Genomic DNA, 25,971 nt, shown 5'->3' on the forward strand with positions numbered 1-25,971 from the left:
CCCTCTTATTGATTTGAGCTCGCGCCTGAAATATTATTCGCGACCGAGCCTTTAACGAGTAATCGAATGTTTTGTTTCCAGTGTTTAAGCTCCGTTATGTTCATGAACTGTGAGGAAAGTTGTCGGAGAACGCTAAAATCAGAGAAATTTGGCTTTTGATGATCTATGGTGATTTTATTATTGAGCTTGCCTAAAACATGACCAGATTTCTCTGATCACGTTTGTCGCTCTTTCAAACGTCGTTCCGCTTCTCGCCTCGTAGCCCAGTAGCCGAGTTAGAAGGAGCGTGAAAAGCCCACCTCTCGACACAACGTGTTACGATAAGGCCACCACCAGCTGGCGCGGGTTAAGTTGGGGGAGCCTTGAGCCCCAGCAGCTCGTCCTTCTATCTCACTGATATTACCCTCGTCCTGTCTTGTGATGTTATTACAGTGCCATCTTACGATAACGGCCCTTACGATATGATTTACTTCTGTTTGATGAAACATGTCGGGCTCCGCGATGAAAAGACTTAAAAACATGGAAGCTCCAAAATGAAAATAAAGTAAATTTTCAAGAACTTTTCAAGGTAGATAAGAATAATGAGAGACGCTTTTATAGATGGCAGTTTTTTTCGTATGGAGACAGCTTTTAGGATTTACAAAAGTGGAAAAAGTTACCCCGGCCGCGCCGCGATCGGCTGAAAGTTACCCCGGCCACGGCCGGGGTGGCCGGGGCAGGTTCTCCACCCATGCACATGTTTATGTGTCGTCTTATTCATAGAATTCAATAGGCACACTCATTACCTACGTGATATGGACCACCTCTGGATGAATTTCAGGTCGAGGTCAGGGCAAGGTCAGGTCAAGTGAGGTCAAATTTTGAAGTTGGTTGTTAAGGCCTAAAAAGGTCTGATGTAGTTTTTCACGGCGAATCGAATGGTGCTATTTTGTTTCCGTACGAGGTCTAGTACTTTCAAAAAAAAATCATTTTTCAAAAAATTTGTGTGTCGTGACGTCATAAAATTTTGAATAACTCCCACATTTTTGAACCGATTCTTCTGAAAATTGGTATGAAGGTACCTACACATAGACCACTTCTCTGACATATATTCCGGCGTTTTCGATACACTCAAAATTTAGGATTTTATAATTATTTTCAAAAAAATAGTTTTTTGAAGAAAAAAAATTGGGCCAAAATCCAAAATTTTCAAAAAACCGAGATAGCCATTTGATAGACAAAGTAGAATCACGTAAAAACTTTTTTGTTACATCTTGATTCCTTTAAAAATGAAGATGTTAGGGACGTTTGAAATTTTGCCGTTTTATAGGCGAAAATAGCGAACATGACGTCACTAAAACGTCATTTTCTCAAAAAGTTTCCAAAGGATTTCGCTCAAATTTTCAGGAAACGTGTCAAATTGATGTATGATAAGGTGCTGAAAGTTTGACGTCGCTGGAGTAACGCATTTAGAAATTATTGGCGAAAAACAGGAGGGGGGCAGATTCTGCCCCCCCCCCCCAGCGGGGCGCGGGGGGCAGAATCTGCTGCAACCATTCCCGGAGTGCACGACCCACTGGATAACGATGCTGCAAAATAGAAACGCCTGAAAGCATCTAGTAAACTAGGTGTATTTTATCACATTGCAATACACGATAAATTATCACATCACAAGCCAAATCAAATACCGTAACTTTAATTAACGTTACTGTAATACGCGTTACCTACACATGATACCGGACAATAGTCGCTTAGGTTCCTACTAATTTCTCCTCCTACTTCTAGGTAAACGACAAAAAATCATACACCAACTAATCGAAAATAGCTAACCGTACCTCTACGATAGCAGGCGTAACATAAGCTAAATGCAGTTTCTGTTACATCGGGTCAGCAAGAAAAGTAAAAGATACGCGAACATTTAGTGTGGTAAACTATAAATGCATTGATTTAGGTGGGTCAATGGAAGGTGGTAGGTAAGGTAGGTAAGGCAGGTAAGGCTGGCGGGCAAGGCTACATCCATGCCTACTTGTGTGATCATGATATGCAATACACTTTCTAACGACGGCTACTTTACTCCCATGCTGTGACGTACTCGTAATTATCACTCACACTTATTGCTAGCATTCGGTTAACTACCAAATACGTAATATAATTCGGCCCATGACACCGGCGTCTTATTTCAAACACTGCAAGGTTATTCCTCATTTTAGATATGCGGATAAATTCAATGCTCATCTCATTCGTCTTTGAATAAATGCACACAGTTTCATGCACTTTGTTTTTGCTTTGACGGATAGTGTACCTAACTATATCCATGTTTGGACCGTGTACTGAATGGATAAAGGGGACACAGAGTTGATTTGACCAGCAACTGAAATGTCGCTGTTGCTGAGCCAGTCCCGTGTGAGAAATAGCTACCGGAGTAGTGGAACAGGCCAATAGCCTCCCAGACGGATAAACGGTCACCCAGGCTGACCGCACTGGCTGTGTTGCAGTAATCGTCATCCCGATACAGCTGCCCAAGGAATGGAATGGATAAGTTCTGAAGATAAAAGGACAAGAAAGTCGGCACAGTGAGCAGAAGGCACATCATCGCCTTAGCTAAATGTAATTTAAAACATTTAAACTCCTACCATGGCTTTGTGACGATTATAAATCCAGGATGCTGGGTGCTCGTGCATCGAAACAAATTACGCAATCGAGATGCTTGTGCAAAAGCTCAATGTTCAGGTGCTCACAACTGGTAGCTCAGAAGACGCTTCTGAAGCATAGCTTACATTTAGCTCATTAACACATGCCTACCTACCGTCAAGTTCATCGGACGCGCCACTAACACTCGCAACCCACCAATCATCAGCGTGGTGTTATGGCCAAACAACGCATCCGTTCCGTGCTTCTATCCTCAGGATACTGAAATCCTTCTCCTCCACGCCGCAACCCCCTCCGGGCTGGACAGGCAACTTTATCTCATGCGGGCTGCTCCCTTGGAGCGGCACCGCTGCTCCCGAGGGAGCGCACCCCGTAGCCGGGTGCAGTGAGTGCCTTGGGGCTGGGTGGCCTGTCCTCTGGACGGGCTCAGCCCCGGCGACTCACTAGGGTGCCTGCCCAGACCAATGTCTCTCCCTATATCCTAGCAACCTCCCGGCTCTGAAATGGTCTCATTGGACCGAAAGAGCCTAACCCAACAAAACAAACAAAGCCAAACAACGTTTTCTGTGACCTCGTCACTAACCAGGTACGCAGGGCATCACAAGTACAGTCACGAATCCTCTTATAGTCAGGTGTTAACCTTCAGAGCCACATTCATAACCCAAAGACCTGTCGACACGTCTCATCCAGCGATCTCCCACGCACCACGACCAATTTCAGCTTCACTTCGTCCTCTAGAGACGAAACCGATGCTGGTGCTGACATCTATTGCAGAAGCAGCAGGGCGGCAGTAATAGTTCCGAAAGCAGCCGCAGTAGCTCGAGTGGCGCTGTTTCCGTCCCCGATGTTCACCTGAAGTGGGGTGAAACGTGCATGAGTTCGCTTTTGGGAGAAGTATGCTAGATATACGCAGAAGCTGTTGAACCTAAAAAAAATGTTTTAGGCTGAGTTACTTATTTCGTCATGACAAACCCTAAGAAACTTAAATTGCATATTAGTGGTGTGCGCGAATTAGGATCGATACCTACCTACAAGCTCCAATCATGTGTGGCCTAAATGAGCTCCACCGCGCTGAAAATTCGAATTGATTAAAAAAAAAATCAAGACCTAATTACAGTCACCCTTTTGTAAATTCAAGCAGCCAATGGAGGAACCAAGACCAAGTGTCAAGTGACACCGACTACCAGGGCTGCGGAGTCGGAGTCGGAGTCGGTCGGAGTCGACAGTTGTGACCGGAGTCGGAGTCGGAGTCGGAGTCGATTTTAGAAACCCGAGCCGGAGTCGGAGTCGGAGTCACCGAAAATCTGTCGACTCCGCAGCCCTGCTAAGTCTGCGGAGTCGGAGTCGGGAGTTGGAGTCGGTCGGAGTCGACAATTCTGCCCGGAGTCGGAGTCGGAGTCGGAGCTGGTTTTTGAAAGCCGGAGTCGGAGTCGGAGTCGGAGTCGCCGAAAATCCATCGACTCCGCAGCCCTGCCGACTACCCATTTAGCTAATTTCGTCTGCAGCTTGACATCACGGACGTCTTACCGTGAACGTGAACGTGTCTTACCAGTTACCGTGAACGTTAACGTGTCTTACCGTGAACGTGTGTTTGTACGTGGAGCCGTGCTGGTCACTGCTCTCACACATGTAGATCCCCGAGTCCTCCTCAGCGGTAGGCTGAATCTGAGGACGACAATACATGGTGGGTCACCGGTCAGTGTTCAGTGTTCACCGCGGGCCGCCGGCTGTGCACCGATAGACGCGAACTCATCTACAGCGTGCAGAATGCTGCGTGTAGCGTGCAGAATGCTGTAAGTAGCACGCGAATCAATGCCATCAGTTGACAGAATGCGGAACAACCGGGGAGCATCAATGTAAAAGATGATGTGTTGTTACAAGGAACCGCGATTGGTAAGACAGAAACCCGGAGGCCCTAGCGCTCGCACGGCACACCTACCGGCAGAGGTCGCCCGGGTCGGCCGTGCAGCGCCAGCGCCGGCGCCGTGCCTTACCGTGAGGATGTAGGCGCCGTTGTCCGATTTGAGCTGAAACCGGCTGTCACTGAGGATCAAGAACGAGTCGTGAGCCACCTCCATCTTACCATTCTCGTCTGTCGGCACACGGAGGGGAGGGGTGGGGTCAGTGACCTGACCGGGGTTACAGGGATACCAGTCAGCTGGTGGGGAGGGGGGGGGGCGGTCGCCAAGCGGTCATTGGGTGGTCAGTCAGCGGGGAGAGGGTTGGGGGTGGGGTCAGTGACCCGGGTCACGATTACATCGCTTCATTCTTTTCTCGAACGTGTTTCTGCCAAAACGTTTATTTTGATACATTTTGCCTTTTTTGAGACCATACCAATACCATGATGGATGTAAAATATAACGACATGCTGGCAAAAAGGCTAAGTTAACGAGGGAGGTGTGGCCTGATTTCTTAAAAAGCTGAGCTCGGTAACTTTGGACTTTCGATTATCTCGGGACTGCCTAAAGTTTTAAGGTTTTCCTATATAATGACCATATCTTAACGATTTTTGTAACATATCGGATGCCGCTTACCGGCTCTAAGACAGTGGCTCTAATTAAAAAAATTCTAGTTAAATCACACAGGCCACAGCAAATATTGATGAGCTCGAAGCACGAGCGCCCGTCGTTTCTGGTAAAACGTGTCCCAGTATGACTGAAGTAAACGACCACGCGAATTACCAGCCGATCAATGTTGGTTATTATCTTAGACGACCGTGTTTATGTGCCTGTGAGGACCGTTTCATTTCACGACCCTGTAACACTGCCGTGTGTGTTATGCTCTCTGCAGCCATACCAGGTATTCAATCTCTGTCATCTTAACAGGCCTATCGCCGGGTCAGGCGGCCGGTCAGCCGAGCAGTGCTGGGGACGGGTGGCGCAAACTGGGATCTGGCAGTGGGATCAGATGTCGGGTCAGCACTCCTTTTACCTTAGTACTTTTTCTTACTAGATGTTTAGTCAACTACTGAGAAACGGCCTGTAAAAGACCTCAAATTACCTAACAGCTCACGTTATTCAATGTCTCGCCGATATACGAGCATACGGTCTTGCTCTTGCCGTTCCGTATCGGGCATGCCTGGCTACCATATACATATGTTTCACAATGATGTACCGGTACCAGGCAGAAGTCAGACGCCGCGCTGTGACGTCACGGCGTCTCATGACGTCACAGGGGGAAAACGGAGCGGGTCGTCCTCGGCTGGCACCGCTGATAACCAGTCCGGTCCGGTTTTAAAGGTAGAAGGGAGGCTAGGTGCCGTCGACCGCCCCTGCACTTCGCTGTTCTGGTCACGGGATACCCGGGAAGTGAGAGAAATGTCCGAACTTCACAGATTCACCGACACTTTATTTGTGAAACGATGGGTCTTGGGAAGGTCATCTGCTTACGCTAGGTATTCACCCGGCACGTTATTGGCACATCGAGAGGGTACGTAAATTCGCAGTGCACGGAACCAAACGACTGGATCAACAAACCTCATGTTGAACCTATATATGAAAAGATGAGTGCCAGCGCTATGAATAATAAAAAGTACCAACCACGCCGTTAAATTGCCACATCCCTCTCAAAGTAAAGGTCTTCCATCACTATTTTGTGATGTTTTATTCGCTTTCTTATCGACGGGCTGTGTCTGAGTGGCTCCTGGCGGTACCGTTATTGGTCTGGGACGCATCACCGGTCGTCCTGTGATGCCTCGCCCTCAGCCGCCCCGACCAAGGAGCCCAGACCGCGGCAGAGACGGGCGCCGCACCTCTTACAGACCTCCTGACCCACTCCCGAGCTACAGTGACCCGTGGGAGCCCGCACAGCAGCGGGCGCCCGCAGACGCCGGTCACACTTCTCCAGCCTCCACAGGACAACCAGTCAGGTCCCGGACAGTCGCGCGGGCTCTCAGATATCTTATGATACCTATATAGGCAGTAGGCACTTACACAGGCATCCTACAAAAAATGCCAACGATTGATGTTGAGCGTTATGGCCTCAACCAGCCATCGTTATATTTCATTGTGTAAATAATTAATGGCGATACATATTTTGAGAACTTATCATTGTTCCAAGCCTTGTGATTAATCGAATCAAAGAGCAAATGTCACTGAAGTTATCTCGAAACTAGAAGAGTTCAACAGTTCAACAGCTCGTAAAGCAAGAGGCATTAATCTTTAAAGGGAGTTAGCACACAAACTTACGAACGCTTTAATCTGGGTAAAATTCCAGCGCCATATTGCATGTATGTCCTAAGACCCCTGACTAATGCCCAATGCGCTATTTCATCATAGCCCCATAACCGGATCGAGCGTCCATTCCTGGCACCGCGCTAGCTCCGCTGTTGACCTGTCGAGCACGGGCGACGCGGCTTCGAGAAGAGAGAGCGAGAGCGACGGCGACCCAAGTCGCTGCTCTCTGGCGGAGGTGACCTCTACCAGGCGGCGGCACGGGTGACCTCTACCACACCGCGCGCGGACATGGGACATGACAGGCTAAGCCGGCCAAGCCGCTGCACCGTCACAGAGGAGTCCTATACCAACTGCACCGACCGGCTCGGTGGATCGGCCAGCGGGGTCGTGCCACCGCACTGCGTGTTCAACGTGCACCGTGCACAGCTCAGTGTGCACACCGCACAGTGCAATGTGTGCACGTTGGGAGTGGAGTTGCGGGCGGACGCCGGCTGGTGGTCTGTGCGGCTTGCGAATGCGTCGTGCAACCTTGAATCGTGCGGCGACAGCCACCCCTCCCCCTCAGTACCCCCTCCCCACCGTTCCACAGTGACGTGCCGCCCTGACCGACCGGTGTCCCCACGCGGCGGAACTGGCGGTGACGGGGTCTGTCAGCAGAAACCTGTTCGGCCCTCCCCCGCACAGGCGCGAACAGGGGCCACCGGTCTGCTCAAGGGGACCGCGCCTGCCGAGAGGAGTCCGCTCGGCCCTACCCCCCCCCTCCACAGGGATGGGCAGGGGGCCACCTGTCTGCTCAAGGGGACCGCGCCTGCCGGGAGGAATCTGTTCGGCCCTCCCCTGCACAGGAGCTCGCACAGGGGACCACCTGTCTCAGCACGGGGATCGCGCCTGACGGCGACATTTAGGAGCTGCAGGAGCGAGTCATCAGCACCACCTGTGCACCGTTACCGGGCCCTGAACTTTGAGCACAGGACGGGGCTGGGAAGGCGAGACTGGATGTGTGGGTGGACTGTCGGCTGGTTCCGCCGCTCACACAGCCGCTGTTTGTATATGTACCGGAGGCTATGCACCGGCACGATCCGGCCAATATCGACCGCCATTCAGATGCCGGAACAGGCGCGGCCGAGCGGATATACATAGAAGTGGGGGAGGAGCTTTGGCGTGCTTTGGTCTCAGCATGTCAAGGCTCCGATACAAGAGAAGCCGGAGAAGCAGGATAGGACTCGCAATACTTCTAGGTGTAGCTTCCTTCTAGGCATCTTATTTTTTTCAGCCATTGGTCATTGGGATAAACAAAACATCACGTACCCACATAACTACGCTATGCAATGAAGAGAATGACGTTTAGTGTTCATGTAACCCTCGCCAAACCGTCTCATCGCAGAGGGGATGGTTATTCAGCGTTCCTCCTATTGAATAATCAGAGGGCTTGTGAGCTAAGAAACGTCTGTTCAATGTCTCATTTCATGCCCACATTTAGGCGCTACATCTGACCACACTTTTCATTCAGGACTGATCGGTTACAGACTAACTGACTGCTGCATGGTTATAACGACACAGGCCAGTGTCGGTGACAGTGCCGTTGCCGCACCCCCAAGCGGGTGACCTGCAGCGGGTGTCTCCTCACCTTGTTTGTACCAGAGCACCCGGCCCCCGGGGTGCACCGAACACTGGATGGACACCATGCCGCCCGGTGCACTGTTCACTGTCGACTCCGTCTGCGCATGGTCGTTGAAGCCCGGCTTCTGACCTGCGGGCACACAGGTCACAAAGGTCACAAAGATCATAAGGATCAGAGAGTTCTCAAAGGTCACAAAAGTCAGAAAGGTCACAAAAGTCACAAATCTCACAAAGGTCACAAAGATCACAGAGGTCACAAGGATCCCAAAGGTCACACGGAGCCGCCGGCTTACAGACTCAAGTGGGATAACCTGGCATCAGCATCCCAGACGGCATCGACGAACGATCAAAGGAAAACGGACAAACATGAGTCCAGTGCATGCCGTCCATCACCAGAAACAATAAACCAACTCATGTCCAGTTGGCGTACATAAAGTCGCCGCAAACGACGGCACGCTCGGCAGAGACGGCGAATTTTCAACGATCGCTGCCGAGTGCAATGCATGATGCAATCCGTGCGGTACGAACGTTACCTCACTGGGTGAACAGAATTGGTACCCTGGGAAAATGGCATCGATTCGTCTCAGTCTCTCTCACTCAGCCATTTCTCTCAGCATGCCGTAACTCCCATCTACCGCCAGGGGCGTCGCCGACGGGGGGGTCGGGGGTCGCGACCCCCCACTCGTCAGAACCGGGGGGTTCGACCCCCCCCCCACTTTTGGCGATGCTGAATAGGCTTTTTTTTTAGCTATCATGTCAGGGAAGTTGGCGTCAGCAACATCAACAAATACAACGTCAGATTCAGAATCGCTTCAAGAGCTCCCTATAGTCCCTATTGCTTATAGGTCAATAAGCTGTGGGCTAGAACATCAGCATGACAATATGATTTTAGTCCCTTTTTATCCCTCAAATGAGCGAGCGCGTCAAAACCGACCCAAGCGTTCGTCTGATTGTCAAAATAATGGTTGCAGTCGATTCGTCGGATGACGTATTAGTAACTACGAGACGAGGTACCTGGCTAGCCTCAGCCCTGCTACCCTCGGACCTGCCTGCAGAGGGGAAATGGGGTCAGATGGTGGATCCCTCTGGGGCTTTCCTAATAAGACGCGCAAAAAGGAGTATATTGCAACGAAACTTCCATTGACCTCGTGTTAAAATTTTACACCTATTCTAAAAAAAAATTGGCCCTGATTCGAATATGGATGACCTTGGTTAACTTTTTTGAGTTTTATTTGCTTCCACTTACAAGTGTGGTTTTTGGGGCTGATTTCGAGTTTAGCGCCCGTTTGAACCGTTTGAAGTAGTTTTGATAAATGATGGTTATGTAACATGTTACGAAGCTATCGTTGGTAGTTGTCAGTCACCCACTCTAGATGGCCGGCAGGAAGCCTGCTGATCGACCTGACCTGACCCGACCCGATCTACCCAAAATGCATGGAGTCATCATCTTTGTTCAAGACTAACATCGAACTCGTACTCGGGACCCCGATAACAGCTATGGCTCACTAAAGGCCTGTACACATTCAGCTGTTGTGCTGTTGTCAGCTGAAATAGGCTCCGCCCACCGCTTCTGGCTGACGGAACTTTATACATTTGGCTGATGAGAAATGTCAGCACTGGCTGACTGTTTACAAATATGGCGTTGTAAACAAATATTTCGTCTCATCTTCATGTTCTTTATTAATACAATACTTAAGCAGTTAGATATATTATCAAAATATTTACTGACAATGTGCGAAAGTAATAAGTATTTTTCTTGTATCGACAATTAATTATGAAACCAAATATATGTGAATAGCGCCAACATGGTGTCCAAATTTCATTTATCTGCAGTGCTCAATAAAAATCTGGCACGTGATTTGCTTTCATGCGCCACTACCAGTGTCCAAATGCGTCATTTATGGCTTTTGCTGACGGCTCGGCATCTCTGCACTTGCTTTCTCGTAGCAGCACAGCCCGTCAGCCCATGCTGCCGGCAGCAGAGAGGTGACGTCATGTTGCATGTGCAACATAACGTCATCAATTTTTCAGCCAATAGTGTGAGCGATTTTCGGCTGACAACAGCACAGCAGCTGAATGTGTACAGGCCTTAAGTCCTAGCAGGCGGACAGATTTTTCCTGCTTTTGGGCGTTGACCTAAGATGACCCGGCCAAGACCTTGAAATTAGGCATCATCGGCTTTCTCTCATCACGGGCAGCATGTTCGCTCTTCCGCGAAACTCTACCTCGATCAGGGGCCGAAAGCACGCCTTATGCGTTACGTTGGTAAACGTTTTACCTTAGCGACCCGCAAAATACGAATAAGAGCTACAGCAACACAGAAAGCGTATTCGATAGCTTTCTAAAGCTCTTTCGCCAACTTCGCCTCAGATATGACTTCGGGTCTATGGCTTGTGTGTGTACCATAGAGTCCAAACAGCTAAACGGACGGATTTTGCCGAAACATTTGTTCTGTAACAGCCTATGATTCAGTGAATGTGTATGATATTCATGTTATCACCATCGTTTTTGTTTCGTCGAAACACGTCGCATGGCTTACAATTTGAACTTAAAAACTTGAATAGAAAACTTGACATCAGGTTAAGGTCATGACCTGACCGGAAAAGAACCTGCTGCATATGGATCGATCTGTGTTACTGAGCTGAACACACTCCAGGTGCTGTCATCGCTCTACAACGTCTCCATCAAAAGTTGTTGTCGAAAATGTGTACCTTTGATGACCTAATGACTGACCATTTCAGTCACCACTGGTCATTAGCTGCACCGTATCTCTAAAATGAACAAGGTGCCATGGCTACAAAAGTATCTAGCGTTTTTAGCATATTCTCTCAAAGCAGAGGGCATCGTGCTTTTTCCCATATGTTATCATGATTGGTGAGGTCACACACCTATTTGACCTGACTTAGCTTCTCAGATGTAAAATCCCAGATTCATGAACTGTTGGCACTTATATGTAATCCCATTCATTACACCAAATTTCAGACTTATAGGAGTCAGGAGATAATCTATAGGAATGACAAGATTGCAGTTTTAAGAGGCATTAAAACTGAACTTGACATGACTTTGTGACCTGACCTCAGGTGACCTCTGCTTGATTTTTATGCACGATGCAAAACTGATGTACAATAAGATATACCGCTGCTTTCGCGGCGCTGCACGCCGAGGTTTTTCTCCGGGCACACGAAAAAACCGGGAGCTTGGCTAAAAATACCCCTACTCATCAAGACGAAGACCGGAAACCCGACCCCCCCCCACTCAAAAATCCGTGGCGACGCCCCTGTCTACCGCTGCAGTTAAAATACTGACCCGCTTTCCAAAAATCTGTTTTTCACTTGGGTGCATCAGCTGCCGCAGCTAAAATACGGATTTGCTTTCCAATAGAACCGTTTTTCACTTTGAATCACCGTGTAATTTATTATCAGTCCGGCGGCCAGTGCACTGGCCGCCGACGCCACCCCTTTCCCAACACTGCACTATAGAAGAGGTGATTTGTTATTTTTCCGACAATATTGCCACAATGTATAGGAACAGAAAAGTTAAGCTTTTTATCTCTCATATCTATATTCTACGGCCGTCGGATGGTGCACCTCCCACTCCAGGCCAGGCGTCTGGCGCGACACCCGGCCACCGACAGAGACTAGACTATGTTTACCAATCAGTAACGGCTGGGCCTGCCGTCAAATGACAAACGGGTTATTAGGGACCACTGCCAGTCATTGAACAGACAACTAAAAGTGCCACTGTAACTCCATTGATTGACGTTACGCTCACGTGACGCTTTCCACTCCATGCTCACGGCTTCATCTGTACGTGTGCTGAAAAAAAAATAAAGCACACAGTACATACATAGACGACAGAACAAATTCGCCTTCTAACGTGCCTCGCTATCCATAGGTATTTCACTGATAACAGAAGGTGAAGGCACTCAACTTTCTCAAACAAATAAATACAAAACGGCGACAAACGATTTTATTCGATCGATTATCGTTAGTTGGTGTGCACCTCCTGAAGGCTTTTATAATTCCCAGCATGAATACAATTATCTTTTAACGAATTGATTTAGGTACATCCATCGCTACGCTAAGGACTGGTTGGCAATGGTCCGACTTGCAATTGGCAGAGGTCCTTGTACGAAAAAAAAAAAAAAACGCAGTGGGCCAACTGAAAGAACTGAAGTAAGAACGTCAGTAGTCTGTTCCGCCACGGATCAGTGTACTGCGGTACAGTCTACAATCAGGCGACATCTCCCATGACAGCCATTCACTGCGAGGTAGACTGCGCCGCACGCAGGGATGCCCGGCGGCACAGCCTACCGCCCTGCAGCTTTATCGGGCCGACTCCGGCCATCTATAAAACGCGATCAAATCGAACTGAAGAAACCGGTATTATCATAAGCGAGATAAACCTCTTAGTCTATCACTGTCATATCACATGCTAATAACAATCGGCGTCTCCTTATTGCACAGTAACGAATCCACATACCCATGACATATTTATTATTTATATGGACTGAAAAGCTACGAATGATTGGGATCTTATGGATCTTATCTTATGGTATCAACTAAATACATGATTGAACGATATGTTTGTGTTTCATTTCATTGGGCCGGACATGTGACCTAATGCCCATGGAGATATAGAGATACCTATGTTAAGTGTTATAGCGAGTATGCGGAAAGCACTGGTTTTATCGATTAGATTATGGTTGCATAGATAAGTCTTCTCTCCCGGCCTTCTATTTGATTTCTAAAAAAAAAATGCTTGAAGGTTGGTATGTACTTACCTCAAACATACATATATCAGACAGCACACGCGACCGAATATGCATTACATGTGTTCATGTGCAAACATTATCGGCGCATGTAGTTCGCACGTGCATATACCGTTACCTGGTTCTCGATAGGGCCTCTGCAGTCTGCAGCACTCTTTATCAGAAGCACGACCCAAGGGACCGGCCCGCCCCGCCCGCACGGTCTATCCGGCCTCCTCTCACACCGGCAGCTCGGAGCTCCTCTGATCGCTGCTGAGTCAATGCGTCAGCGCAGCGTGGCAACGCAACAGTCCCTTTAAACTGGCCGTCTTGAATCGAGTCGCTTCACAAAAGTTCATGAATAGTTGATCAGCGTGCCGGAGACGGACGGACCCTCTGCGTGTTTTTGGTGGCGACATATAGTTCGCCGCCAGGTCCACTCGGGCACGTAAATGTTCGAGGAAGAATGTCAGAGACGGAAGAGACAAGGGTGGAAGATGTTCTGTGACCAATCTTGGATGCAGAGGTCGAGTGTAAGTTACAGGGTCAGTATCTTTAATGGCAATGTCTGATGAATGCGCGCCAGTTTCCGGGAAAGATGGCAGCTCGGGATGTTTGACAGGGCCGCAGGTTACCCACTCAGCTCAGCGAGCAGGGAGCCCGCTGTCCTCCGACGCCAACCCGACCTCACTGGACCTGCGCCGGGCGGCGGCACGTGACCCGCCGCATGGCGTCCTGTGCGGGTCACGTGACCGCGCGCCGGCCGCGTCGCTCCAAGGTTACCGTTACGCTGCAGCGTGAGTTCTACATATTCCGAGGGCCGCGGCGGCGCCGGCCGACCGCTCCCGATTGTACCGGAGCGACCGCCGCGGACTCGCCAGCTGCAGCATAGAAAGTCCCAAGGTCGCAGCTCAACCCGTTCAGCGGGACGAGCTGCGGCGCAGCGCGACACATTTGTGGCGCATTTGCAGCGCCAGGTCTTATTGTGGCATGATCTCGGAGCGGCATGTCATCTGGCGTCCATGCAACGGCTTTGGCGAGAACGACAATGGAAAGCTTCCGCCCTGCAAATGATGATTTCACCGTGGAAATCCCAGCTTCTTCAGCAATGTGACCACTGCACTAACCAGTTATATGCCGACTGTAATTACAAATCACGGTCTGCACGTGAAGGTGTGCAGTGGTGGATCGAGGGGAGGGGTGACTAGGGGCATGCCCCCAAGCTGCATAATATTTTGGATTAAAAATTACAGTAAGCTGCATAGGTATAACCAGCTAACGTAACAAACTCAACTCTGTTATTCCGCGCTCAGAGATTGCTCCCAAGCCAGAGAGGCGCCAAAGCATGGAACTTGGAAGCTCCCATTTCCAGGAAGGAAAGTTCCGAGAACAGGCGTCGCTGGCCCCTCGAGGGAGATGATAGCAGCCGTCTTTAGAAGGTGTCCAGCGAGTCCGTATCAGCCGACAGGGAACTGAGCCATAAACATGGGGCATCACTATCGGCTGTCGGCAATCGGTATTCTCAGTTAACAAATGTAAGTACATCCAGGGGCGTAACTTTTTGGTTTTCGTTGGGGGGGGGGCAACGCTGTCAGGGGCGCCTTTTTAAGGGCATGGGGGCGCTTCCCCGTGACTGTCTAGAAATAAGTCTTATTTCAGTTTACGGCAGCATCTTTTTTTTTTACCATAGCACGTTGTTTTTTGTGCCGTCGTGTTTTGGCACGTTATGTTGCAGTTTTGTTTCTGAAATAGCGCGCCAAAAGCGCGGAATTATTTTGAAACCAAATACACTTTGAAAGCAATTTGGGGACCAGAGACCGGGGGCGGGTAGTGGAATTGGGGACCAGGGTAGTGACGCCTTATTAAACAACGCATATGGTAGTTCTTCTAAAGAAACGAGACGAACTGATGAATTGACAAAAAGAAAAGAAAAAACAACTGATAAAAAGGCGAGATTAAAGAAACAAATCTGTAGAACTTTACCCCACGCAGAAGCAAGGGACGTTTTTACGCCTCCCCTTTTAAGTTAAGAACACACTTCATACTGCATCTTTTCCGCACGTGCTCTAGAAGCAAACCAGTGGCAAAAATTTGCCCTCATCGAAAAAAAAAATTGCCCCCCCCCGCCCGCGCCGGGCCGGGGGGGGGGGAGGGAGTGAACACCTCCCCTGCGGTTTTTCGCAGATATCTCAAAACTCCGCGCCGCCGTTTTTGGCACACCTGTTCATGCATCTTTTTTTTACACATGTGCAAATTTCAGACCCAGAGCTCTCAAGGTCAGGTCACCAGGTCACGTCAAAAGACCTCACCTCAGAAAAAAGTTGCAATCCTCGTCATAGCTACACCGACGGAACGATCGCCTTGAAACTTTCAGCGATTGATAAGAGTAACAGTATGTATAAAATTTTAATCTCGGAATTTTGATATCAGTGACCTATGGTCAGGTCAATTTTGCGACCTCTCCATTACCTATAAGTCAATGGGAGAAAATTGAAATGAGCCTTTTTTGGACGAATGGTATTTAGAACCCTCTCAAACATCGTTTTATTGGTAAACATGATACACTGAATTGGAAAAAATGCACCTGTGACCCCTCTGTGTGCCCTTGAGGTCATCTCAGGTCATGAACGGTCACCACCAGTTTTTTGGCTGTAACTTTTGATAAAGGCGTGCTAGAGCGATGAAAACACGTCAGATGTATTCAGCTCGACGATACGGATCGACTGATATGAAACATGACCCTTTTCGGTCAGGTTATGACCTTGACCTGAGGTCAAATTTTAAAAATGACCTTTCAAGGTCAACAAATAGTTCATTCGACGCGTCTCGACGAGAGGAACATGATGCTGCCAAAAGTAATGTCGTGACACTCTTGAGTCAAAAGTTATTGCCGAAAAACAGTTTTCGTGAAAACTGCTATTTTACAGTTTTTGCCCTCTGGAGGCTAAACCGTTGACCTGAGGTCAAATCTGAGAACAGTGATCAGAAAGGTCTGTAAAAGGGCTATCGAATGCGCTTTTCCGCGGCGCTGTAGCTCTACTGATCCCGAGTTAGCCGTTGCAATTTCCAAAATTGTTGAAATGGCCTTCATTTGACCTTTGATGACCTCTGGCGAGCTGACCTTTGATCTGACCCAAAAAATGACCGGAGTGTTTCAGTCATTATTTTTGACGCTCTTTCGAATGCTGCTTACTGCGTGTCGCTACGTGGCCCAGAAGCCGAGTTAGACCAGACACCCCCCTCCCCGCCCGGCGCGGAAGTCGCGGAGCACCAGCCCGGCGCGGGTTAATCCCAGGCTGAGAGCGTTCAAGCTTAGGTCACCCATATACCTCTGTATACCGAGACATGCAGAAGTCTGTGGCTCACCAGGTGATATCAAGTTATCACGAAATGATACAAATTACTCCTGCTTTGAACTAGAGGTGGCAAAACGTGAAAATTTTGGGAACCAGACTCGAACCAGACCCGGCTGGACATTTCTGGAACCAGTCGGACCCGGTCTAAGTTGGAATCGGAACCAGTTGAACCCGTTCCCCAAAAGTCAATTAATACAAACCGTTTGTAGAAATCATTAATTGCATCGTGTAAAACAGCCCTTTTCCCACTGATAATACTTATGAGCTACAGTGTGCAAAGGGGAACATACATGAGCAAATGTTTTCTTTCCATTCACTTCATATTTTGCAATCATATGTAGTGTATCATATGATGGATGATGTGAATAATAAACCAAATTATTACAAATGCATTCAAATATATTCAAAAAGACACACAAAGCTTTCGGTTCATGGAACCTTGATCACTGTGCAAATGAGTATAACAATCGCTGTAACCGTCTAAAAATTCTTTGAAATTAATCAGCCGCGTGTTTTCTTCTTCTGCTGGTCTACCACCGATTTTGCTGCCATTGACGACCAGAAGAAGAAAACACGCGGCTGATTAATTTCAAAGAATTTTTAGACGGTTACAGCGATTGTTATACTCATTTGCACAGTGATCAAGGTTCCATGAACCGAAAGCTTTGTGTGTCTTTTTGAATATATTTGAATGCATTTGTAATAATTTGGTTTCTTATTTACATCATCATCCAACCTGTCATGGATACTAAACAAGTATCATATGATATAAGGTACCTATATATCATATGACCAATAAGGTATTGGCCAGAGGGGCGCTTCATCCACCTGAAGGGGCACATTGATAAACGGATGGGGCGCCGCTCTGCGTGCGGGGGCATTAGTTATTAGCAAAACAGATGACATAAGACGTGCGTGTTGTCAGAGGGGCACCACTTTTGCTCGAGGGGCGCTTTTTAACCAATGGGGCACGCTATTTAGCTAAGTTTTTACTTGCCGCAAGCGGCGCACCATCCCTGAGGAACGTTACACAAACGACTGACGACTCTCTCGACATGGGCATCAGAGGCGCCCCTATAGACCTCACAGGCGTCTCTAATTCCCATTGAGGCGCCCCTTTGGGCTTCAACTGAAGCTCCTCTTTCTATGGGCCTCGGAGGCGCCCCCATTTGGCATGCAGTCTCCCCTCTTTCGTATTGGGGCGCCATTATGGCCTTAATGGGCGCCCCTTTTTCATGTGGGCGCCCCCTATACTATAGACCTCAGAGGCACCCCGAAGGGCCTCAGAAGAGGCCAATAAGGTGCCCCTCTTTCGCATGCAGGCGCCCGTGTTTTACATTGAGGCGGCCTTGAGGACTTCATGGGCGCCCCTCTTTCGCATGCAGGCGCCCCCAAGGCCTGAGAGGTTCCCCTCTCACGCATCCCATTTCCATAGGCGATGGCGCCCCTTGAAAGATGGCGCACGCGCTCCTATGACGCCGCTGGCCCGTGAGGCGCCTTTCGGGCCTGGGGGCGCCCACCAAGGTTGGGGGGGGGGGGGCAAACGGAATGTTGGGGTGGCAAAATTTCAAGTGGGGGGGGGGGGGCACCTGCCTCCCCAAAAGTATACAAAGTTACGCCCCTGAGTACATCCACGACCACGATCCATCCTCGATCCATGTACGTCCACGACCAAGAAAGAAGACACCAAAAGATATTATATCACTGTCTATAGACATACCTACTTACTACCTACCTAAAATCCTTGTTGTTGTTGATGTTCTCTACATGAGCGTTGTGAGGACACACGAGCAATTCTGTTTTTCAGCCTATTCAATATGAGCACAATCAGGGGCGCCGCCACGGATTTTTGACTGGGGGGGGGGGGACGGACTGACCGACTGAAAACCCAAAAGTAGACATTCTTACCGTGGCTTTTTCGGTCGGATGCATTCAACGTTTAAAGCAAATATGCCACTTTTAACATGGGGTTTTGAACTGAAGTAACAATTTTGTAGCTTGAGCTGAGACGAGAACAAATCAGGAGCTTTTATGGCCCAACGATCACCCTAGCCAAATATATCGATATCGATTTTAGGTTTGAAGACTGAAGTCATTCCCATAGATTACACTTTGTCATTCTCTTACCGAGGAATCCATTCCCTTACGGAAAAATGCTAGCCAATCACTAATCAGCATTCAGCTGGTTTGAACTACGTACTATGCTTGGTCAACGCGTAATCAGCTTCCGCTGCAATATAGGTAAGTAGCCTCTACGACAGATGGAAAATAGTGATGTAAAAATAAATGTAAAATCCTTTTGCAAGTATTCATTATTTCCTGACCATTTTAAGTTTAAAAACTCATAAAACTGTGGCAAAACAACTGGTTTGAGGAAAGTAGTTTAGGTACATAGATGTCGATTTCTACCGAGTTGAGGGTGCCCGGGCGCAGCAAATCCGCCGCCGCCCTAGCCGTGACGTTGACCCGCGCGGTATGTTGGGGCTCCAAAGCCAAGCCGGCCGAGCCGGCGGGGAATTTGGAGAGCTCGGGCACCCCCGACTTGCGGAAATGGACACCCATGTTTAGGTATTTCCTTAAAGTTATGGCTACAGACCGCATTCCCACCGAGTACCTACCTATATACACATGTGATGTCCGATTCAGTTTGACACGGCAAAGCCTCGTGTTCTATCACGGTATAATTGCTGATGTATGCCACTAATATGATCGATAATGCACATTGCATAGGTAATGCACATTGCATACCCGCGTGGGGGAGGATGCGTTATATAGTCACAAATCTCTCTTTTTCGTTTGTGCACGAATCGGCGCGAAGCGCCGCGAAAATTGGCAAAAAAAAAACATTAGGCAAAACTGCTCCAAAATACGAATTTTGCAGCCCGTGTAACAAGCTTGATACCAGAAAACCTTAGGTCAGGAAAACCAAGTCAAGTAGTCAAATTGCCTCAAAGTTTTGTGGTCCTGTCAACCGTATAGCTTATTTCTTAGAAGCTGGAAATTTAGTGTAGCGTGACTGCAGAAGTGTGGGGTCGCAGCCGGAATCAGTCGGAGTTGACTGTTTTGGCCAGTTTTGGCCAGAGTCGGAGTTGAAGTCTTCGAAAATGTTCGGATTTTGACTTCGAGGTCGGATTGGTGTAAAGTCATGCTCTTGGCTGGTTAGACGAAATATATTAGGCCCGTTTTCGGCCAGTCGTGTTGTAGTTACGACACACGTTGATCACGATATCAAAAATCGACAGTTCCGCGATGACAGGTCGGATAAGAGCTGGAGATTTTGTTGGCCGAGCTGGCAGGGGTCAGACCAATGCATGTCGGCCCACACCCCATATACTGAGTATCTAAACCTCCTGGACCCTCTCAGATTCGGCACCGGCCGTTCCATCTCCTCCGTCCTCAGGACAGTCAAATCCTTCTCCACGCCTCAAACCCCCTGCTCCGGGCTGGACGGACAACTCTAACCCATGCGGGAATGGCTCCACTGGAGCTATAGTCCTTTGCCGGGTGCAGTGAGTGCCAGTGGGCTGGGCTGCCTGTTCAATTGGTCGGGTTCATCCCAAGTGGCTCACTGGGGTGGCTGCCCCGACCAACGTCTCCCATTAATTATTTCATTCTTGCGGCTCTGAAATGGTCTCATTGGACCGAAGGGCCTAATCAAATTTCGAGTAGGATAACAACCAGTAAAACGCCTTTTGGGGCGACCAACGGAGCGAGCGGGAAGGTGGGGTGGGCCTTGCACGTGCGAAATTGCGAGGGGATACCTCCAACTAACTTGTGCACTGCACCCTTCTAACCGGTCCCTAACGATGTGCCAAATTTGAGCGCAATCGGCCTAGCCGTTCTCGAGATCTGGAAGCGGCACCCTGCACGTGCGCACGTGCAAAATGGGTCCCAACTGACTTTTGCACGGCACCCTACTAACCGGTCCCTAACCATGTATCAGATTTCAGCACAATCGGTTCAGCCGTTCTCGAGATCTGGAATCGACCCCTGCATGTGCGCACGTGCAGCAGCACCCCAACTGTGGCACATGGATATGCATTGCCTAGTGGGTATACCTACCTACATGCCAACGTTCAGCGCAATCGGCCCAGTAGTTGCCGAGATATTGAAATTGTTACAAAATTGACACCTCTTCGTTTTTCACGTGGCACGTGCATATGGGGTCACTCACATGCATCAGGAATAGTCCGATGCTCGTTAGAAGGAATGAATCTAGTGCTACCCTACAAAAATTACCGTATGTAAATCGGTCAAGTGGTTGCTGAGATATAAGCCTAGCAAAAGCGTGACCACGGCATACTCAGAAATTTCCGTTAACCTACGAAAGACTACGCTCGCTTCGCTCGCTCCGTAATGATTTTTGGGGGGACGTCCCCCTTCCATTCTGAGAGGGGGGGGGACGCGTCCCCCCGTCCCCCCCGGTGGCGGCGCCCATGAGCACAATAAATAATATCTGTGCTTGGAATAACTCGTTCAAAGGGTGCGCAGTTTCATAACAATTTTCCATTGGATCATGATAGAGAGGTCGCAAATTTGACCTGAACTTAGGTCATTGACCTACATAAAAATATTAACCCTCACCGGCACAGGCCAATTTGCGTCCTTCGACGGCACAAGGGGAGGGGGGGGGGGGAACCCCGCCCCTCGCGTTTGTCTCCTGATCGAGATAGAGCTTCACAAAAAAACGAGCGTGCTGCCCGTCACGAGAGGAAGACGACGCCCGACGATACCCAATTTTAAGGTCCCAGGTCATCGGTTGACCTTCCAGGTCAGGTTAATGACCCAAAAGTTTGGAAAATCGGGACCGGTTACTTGTTAGGAAGTCGTTAAGTGTGACTGCTAATTGGGGGTTTTCGGGGTGCTTATCATGAATATTGTGTTATTTTTTATCACAGATGATGTCTTTAAAGGTAGTGTGCCAGCTTTCTTGGACCGTATGGAGTTAATGGCCCAGATAAGGAGAACCAGATTTTTAGAACTTATCCATACCTTCAAAACTCATGGAAACGTCTTAAATTCTTCAAATTTTGAACACCCCAGTGCGAAATTCGCCCCGACGGGTTGTCGGTCGTACCCCAACCACATTTCACACCACTATGAACAATAAATGCACACACTGAAATCGCTATTACCGATATGCTCATCCAATCAAGTTTCGATAAACCCGTTCATCATCAGCTCCTGCGGTTTCGAACACGCCTGTTAGGTGGTGCGGTAGACCACGCCCAAAGCCAGGGCCCCGGTAACGTGAGGTAGCCGAGTCAGGGCAGCGTGCGCTGACCCAAGCCGGAGCCGCGCGTCCTCCCGGTGTCATGTGATAGCCCGGGGCTGCCCGCGGGGATGCGGTAGACCGCGCCCAAAGCTGCGGCCCCGGCTTGGGTCAGCGCACGCTGCCCCGACTCGGCTACCTCACGTTACCGGGGCCCTGGCTTTGGGCGCGGCTTCTGCTCATACTTTGTGGTGCGGTGGTGGTGCGTCGGGCTGCGCGCTCTGACTTCGGCCAAGAAAAATGCGTCAGCTGATCATTGTCATTTCTGCCACTTGCGTGTGGTGAAATGGGGTCATAACTGATAAGACGGCTTTTTCATATCAATTATTTTACATAAAATCATATTTCAAACCATAAATAATGTTCGACAGCCAAATAAAAGAAACAATACCAATACGGGCTTACAGTTTAAGGCTCGACATTGTGTTGTCTACGATTAGACAGCTGATAACTCATTCCCGTACGTCGTATGGTCGTAACACTATAATGACCTTTGCTTAGGTATTGTCACAAGTGCGCCGCATTCGCGATTGTTGCCCGACGCCTGTTTGCAGGTGAGCCCACTACAGTTGTTATACATATCTAAAAACCGATAAACTTTTAGGCGAAAAAGGCACTATTCCAGGCCCATTTTTGATTTTTTTGCGATATTAGGTAAAAACAGAAGCTTCTTATCCTAGGAAAAATAAAATGGGAAATCTTTCAAAGGTGGCACACTACCTTTAAGCATTTAGACCAGGTCGGGCCAGGTCAGGTCAGGTCAGCCGGTAGGGGTCGTGACGGGTATTCGTAGTACGTGTCAACCGCCTCTGACAGTTCGTAACATGTTACGATGGCACCAACACTACTTCGTAAATTATCAAATGGTTGCTAAATTCGAATTCAGCTCCAAAAACTATAGCCTATAGAAACTGACATGTAAAACACGAAAAAGTGAACCGAGGTCACCAACGGTCAATGACCTGACGTAACCTTCAGGTGACCTTGACATCCACAATTATGCATGGGAGCAACATCAAGTCACACGTTTGAACGTTTGAAACCACGAAAAGCTTGCAAACGCGCGGCTAATGCGAGTCGACATACGCCGAATCGCGATTCCGGCCAAACATGGTCTCGGAAAGTATGTAGGTCACAGGGCAAAGGTCATTTGGGTCAGGGTCATAAAATTTGTAGGGTTTGTGTAAAATTGATCAATGCGAGGGTACTGAAGTCTCGTCGCGATCGGCCGCTTTTTACGCGAGTTATTCGCGAAAAAAAAACCTTAGGAGGGTTGCATCAACCCCCTGTGCCGGCGAGGTTTAAGGTTTCGAATCTCTTACCACTCATGTCCATCGCTGACAGACGAATGAGTCGCTCAGTCGGGCAGCTAGGGCTGGGGCGAGCATTTAACATTGCTCGTCGCCGTCTTACATTACTTAAATCTGCTGACGTGGCCCGGCGACCTGGCCTTTAAATGACCGTCATATTTGTCATAAAATGCACTAAAAAGATGCGTGGTAAGGTGTGTTGAAAAGGGCGGCGGGAAAACCGGCATGGGTAGAATCGCAGGGGGCGGGGGAGGGGGGGGGGCGCAAAATGCACCCTCCCGCCAAGGCACGAGTTTTTATGCAAAGAACGTTGAGCTCCTTTTATTCCAAGATCAACAGTTGTACTCGTATAGTTAAGATCCAAGGTACCTATCTGATTCTCATTACTATGGGCGACCTTCCTTTTACGTTAGTTCATTGTTTCCTGTAACCTTCCCTGTCCAGTGTCGACCAAGTTCCTGCGTGGTGGATTGCAGTCCTTTTAAACGACACAGTTTCCTTCTAGGTACATCAGATGGTTCACAGCAACGTAGGGTTTTCCACAGTGTATGGGTTTTCCTGAATTGTCGCCGCACCGCAGCGCCAAGAAAGTGTGCATTAAATGGTCTGTTTCACTTTCCATTTAGATGCTTTTGCAATTTGCATTGTGTGACCGTCTGAAACAGGAAGCTATTGAATCGGTGATTCAGCCGATATAATAAGAAGCATATTACTGATACATTTAAGTTTCAATTGATTCTTCGATAGGATGCTTATACGAGTATATAAGTGCATCGCTATCACATTTATGAGAATTACTGGCTTTGTGAATAGACGGCATCGGTCCTTCAGTCAAACCAAGAGGCTGGCCTGTCCCGAGAGCTATGATTGGTTGATCTATAAGAACGGCCCCTCCTTGAGACCCCGTTCCGAGCCCCATTTACGCGAGAGGTTTGGCCACGGTCTGTCTAGCATGACCCAGCTCATTATCCCGTCCACCGTCCTATTTCCATACATCCGATCTGTGAGTCAAACACAACACAGCCATTTGCTTTTGTCACACAGCGCACCTTTGAGCTGTTGCTGGTTTACCGGCGTCCCCCAGCCCTGCGTTATAACGCCTTTGCGACGCCAATCTGGTCCAGCAGCCCGGAACGCTGACCTTGGCATTGCAAACGACGCCCAATTACGGTAGGTACACGCCGCGGCGTGGCGCGGCCCAGGTGTGCTCGGTCCTACGCACCAGCCGGCGAGGTCAACCCACAAGGTCGGAGGAGCCCATGAGTCCCGAGTTTTGACACTCACCGGAGACGATTCCGCAGAGCGCCAGCACCACGGCGAACCGGAGCTCCATCGTGCCTCTGCTCGACTGGGCGCCGCGACCGCTCGGCCACTCGGCGCCGCCTCCGCCCACCTCAGCGTGTGTGGTGACGCCGCGCCGCCAGGCCCGCGGAGCTCGGACGCGACCGCACCTGGCGGCGGGGCGGCGAACTAAGCCGCCGTCCCGCGACTCCCGCAGCTGCAGGTGTTGCTGGTGCACGCTGCAGATGTTGAGAAGCATATGCTCGGGCCGCGGCCTGGTGGTATACGGGCCCCGGGAACTCGGGAGGCGAGGTGTGGCTCGGCATCGGTCGGTGAGAGCGGAACGGCTCTGCTGCAGAGATCCCTGCCGACTCATGGCCTGATTCGAGGTCCAAACAGGTTGCAGATTTTGTAGCGGTGAAGACCCTTCGCTTTCCCACTGTCCCAGGGCCAGGACAGGACAGGAAGCAGCACGTGAAAAGCTGCATTGACGAAGCGAGCATGAAGTTGACGTTTGCAAATATATATCATCAATATCATCAATTCAAAAAAGATGTTCGATGATTGCTTTACCTGCCTGCAGGTGCTATCTATATTTGCTGGCACATCGTTTACATCACAGCATTGTGCTAATAGCGCTCAAATAGCGCTGGGGACTCAGAATACCTACTTCAAACGTTAAAAGTTTTTATACCATTTGGCAGCAGCATAGGTTGCCAAATATTGCGCAGCATATACAAAGCTTGCCTGTGATTTTTTTTTTATACGCGCGAAAGGGGGGCTCTCTCTATCGTCTGGAGGTTTCGAAAGATGCTCTCCAGAGATGGCGCTAGTAAATTTGGCTGACATGACGTCATGCTAAAAAGTGATGGGTTTTGTGAGAGCAAATGTAATAATAGTTGAAAATTTTGTACTTTTGCTTAATTAAGAAAAAATAAATATACAATTGTTCAAAACAGCGTTTTCCTCATTCATCCTTCATTGTTTTTAGAGGAATATAGACAGTTTAAATATTTTTTCTTGACCGCAATTCGCACACGCACTAAATTAAAAGCTGGAGTTTTGTGCGTTCGTAAATCGTGATTTGAGAAAATAAGTTGACAATAATCTTTTGCACTTTTGCTTTACAATCATTTTTCAATGCAGATAAATGCATAAATTATTCGAAAATAGGCATATCTTTGAAATATTATGATTTTCCACAAGCAAATTTTCCCAAAAACTTGAACTACTTACAACTGACGAACGCATCCAATAATCTGGATGTCTTAGGATGAGTTCGTCATTTTTTCCCAAGGAAATACGATACAGTTCAAGCTATTTTACCGATTTATTAGGGTACTTTTGCCAATGAATTAATAAATAAATGACAACAATTAATCTCATTATCAACCATACTCGGAAGAATTTTCTTCGCATAAGCGCGAACACATCCGCGCTTTCATGAAAAGTCACGCCTGTAGATGTCAGGACTGCTGCTTTATGTTTCGCAAGGTGGCGCAGCGCGCAGGGTACCGACTACCGAGGCTGAGGTCTCCAGACTCTCCACCACGATTTAACTTGGAAATGGCCGATGGGG

At 48.8% G+C, this 25,971-nt stretch overlaps 1 protein-coding gene across 1 annotated transcript; it reads right to left on the reverse strand.

The window, feature by feature from the left end:
* Positions 1 to 1,589: 1,589 nt before the first annotated feature.
* LOC122383276 lies at positions 1,590 to 24,515 on the reverse strand. The gene is made up of 5 exons (XM_043369550.1): positions 24,396 to 24,515; positions 8,431 to 8,553; positions 4,623 to 4,720; positions 4,207 to 4,293; positions 1,590 to 3,480 (listed from the first exon to the last, which is right to left on the reverse strand). The coding sequence occupies exons 1-5, from the start codon at positions 24,442 to 24,444 to the stop codon at positions 3,394 to 3,396; spliced, it is 444 nt and encodes a 147-aa protein (XP_043225485.1). The 5' UTR covers positions 24,445 to 24,515; the 3' UTR covers positions 1,590 to 3,393.
* Between the last annotated feature and the right edge of the window lie 1,456 nt (positions 24,516 to 25,971).

Source organism: Amphibalanus amphitrite, unplaced genomic scaffold (genome assembly GCF_019059575.1).
Source record: "Amphibalanus amphitrite isolate SeventyFive unplaced genomic scaffold, NRLGWU_Aamphi_draft 000159F_arrow, whole genome shotgun sequence".
NCBI lineage: Eukaryota > Metazoa > Arthropoda > Thecostraca > Balanomorpha > Balanidae > Amphibalanus > Amphibalanus amphitrite.

What these genes read in the sequence shown, in the direction of transcription:
- LOC122383276 (XM_043369550.1), bottom strand. Translation starts at nt 24,444, where the DNA reads ATGGAGCTCCGGTTCGCCGTGGTGCTGGCGCTCTGCGGAATCGTCTCC. An exon ending in GGTGCTCTGGTACAAACAAG is followed by an intron (nt 4,721 to 8,430) that starts GTGAGGAGACAC and finishes GTGTGCCGACAG; the next exon opens with ACGAGAATGGTAAGATGGAG. An exon ending in ACGGCGCCTACATCCTCACG is followed by an intron (nt 4,294 to 4,622) that starts GTAAGGCACGGC and finishes TGTCGTCCTCAG; the next exon opens with ATTCAGCCTACCGCTGAGGA.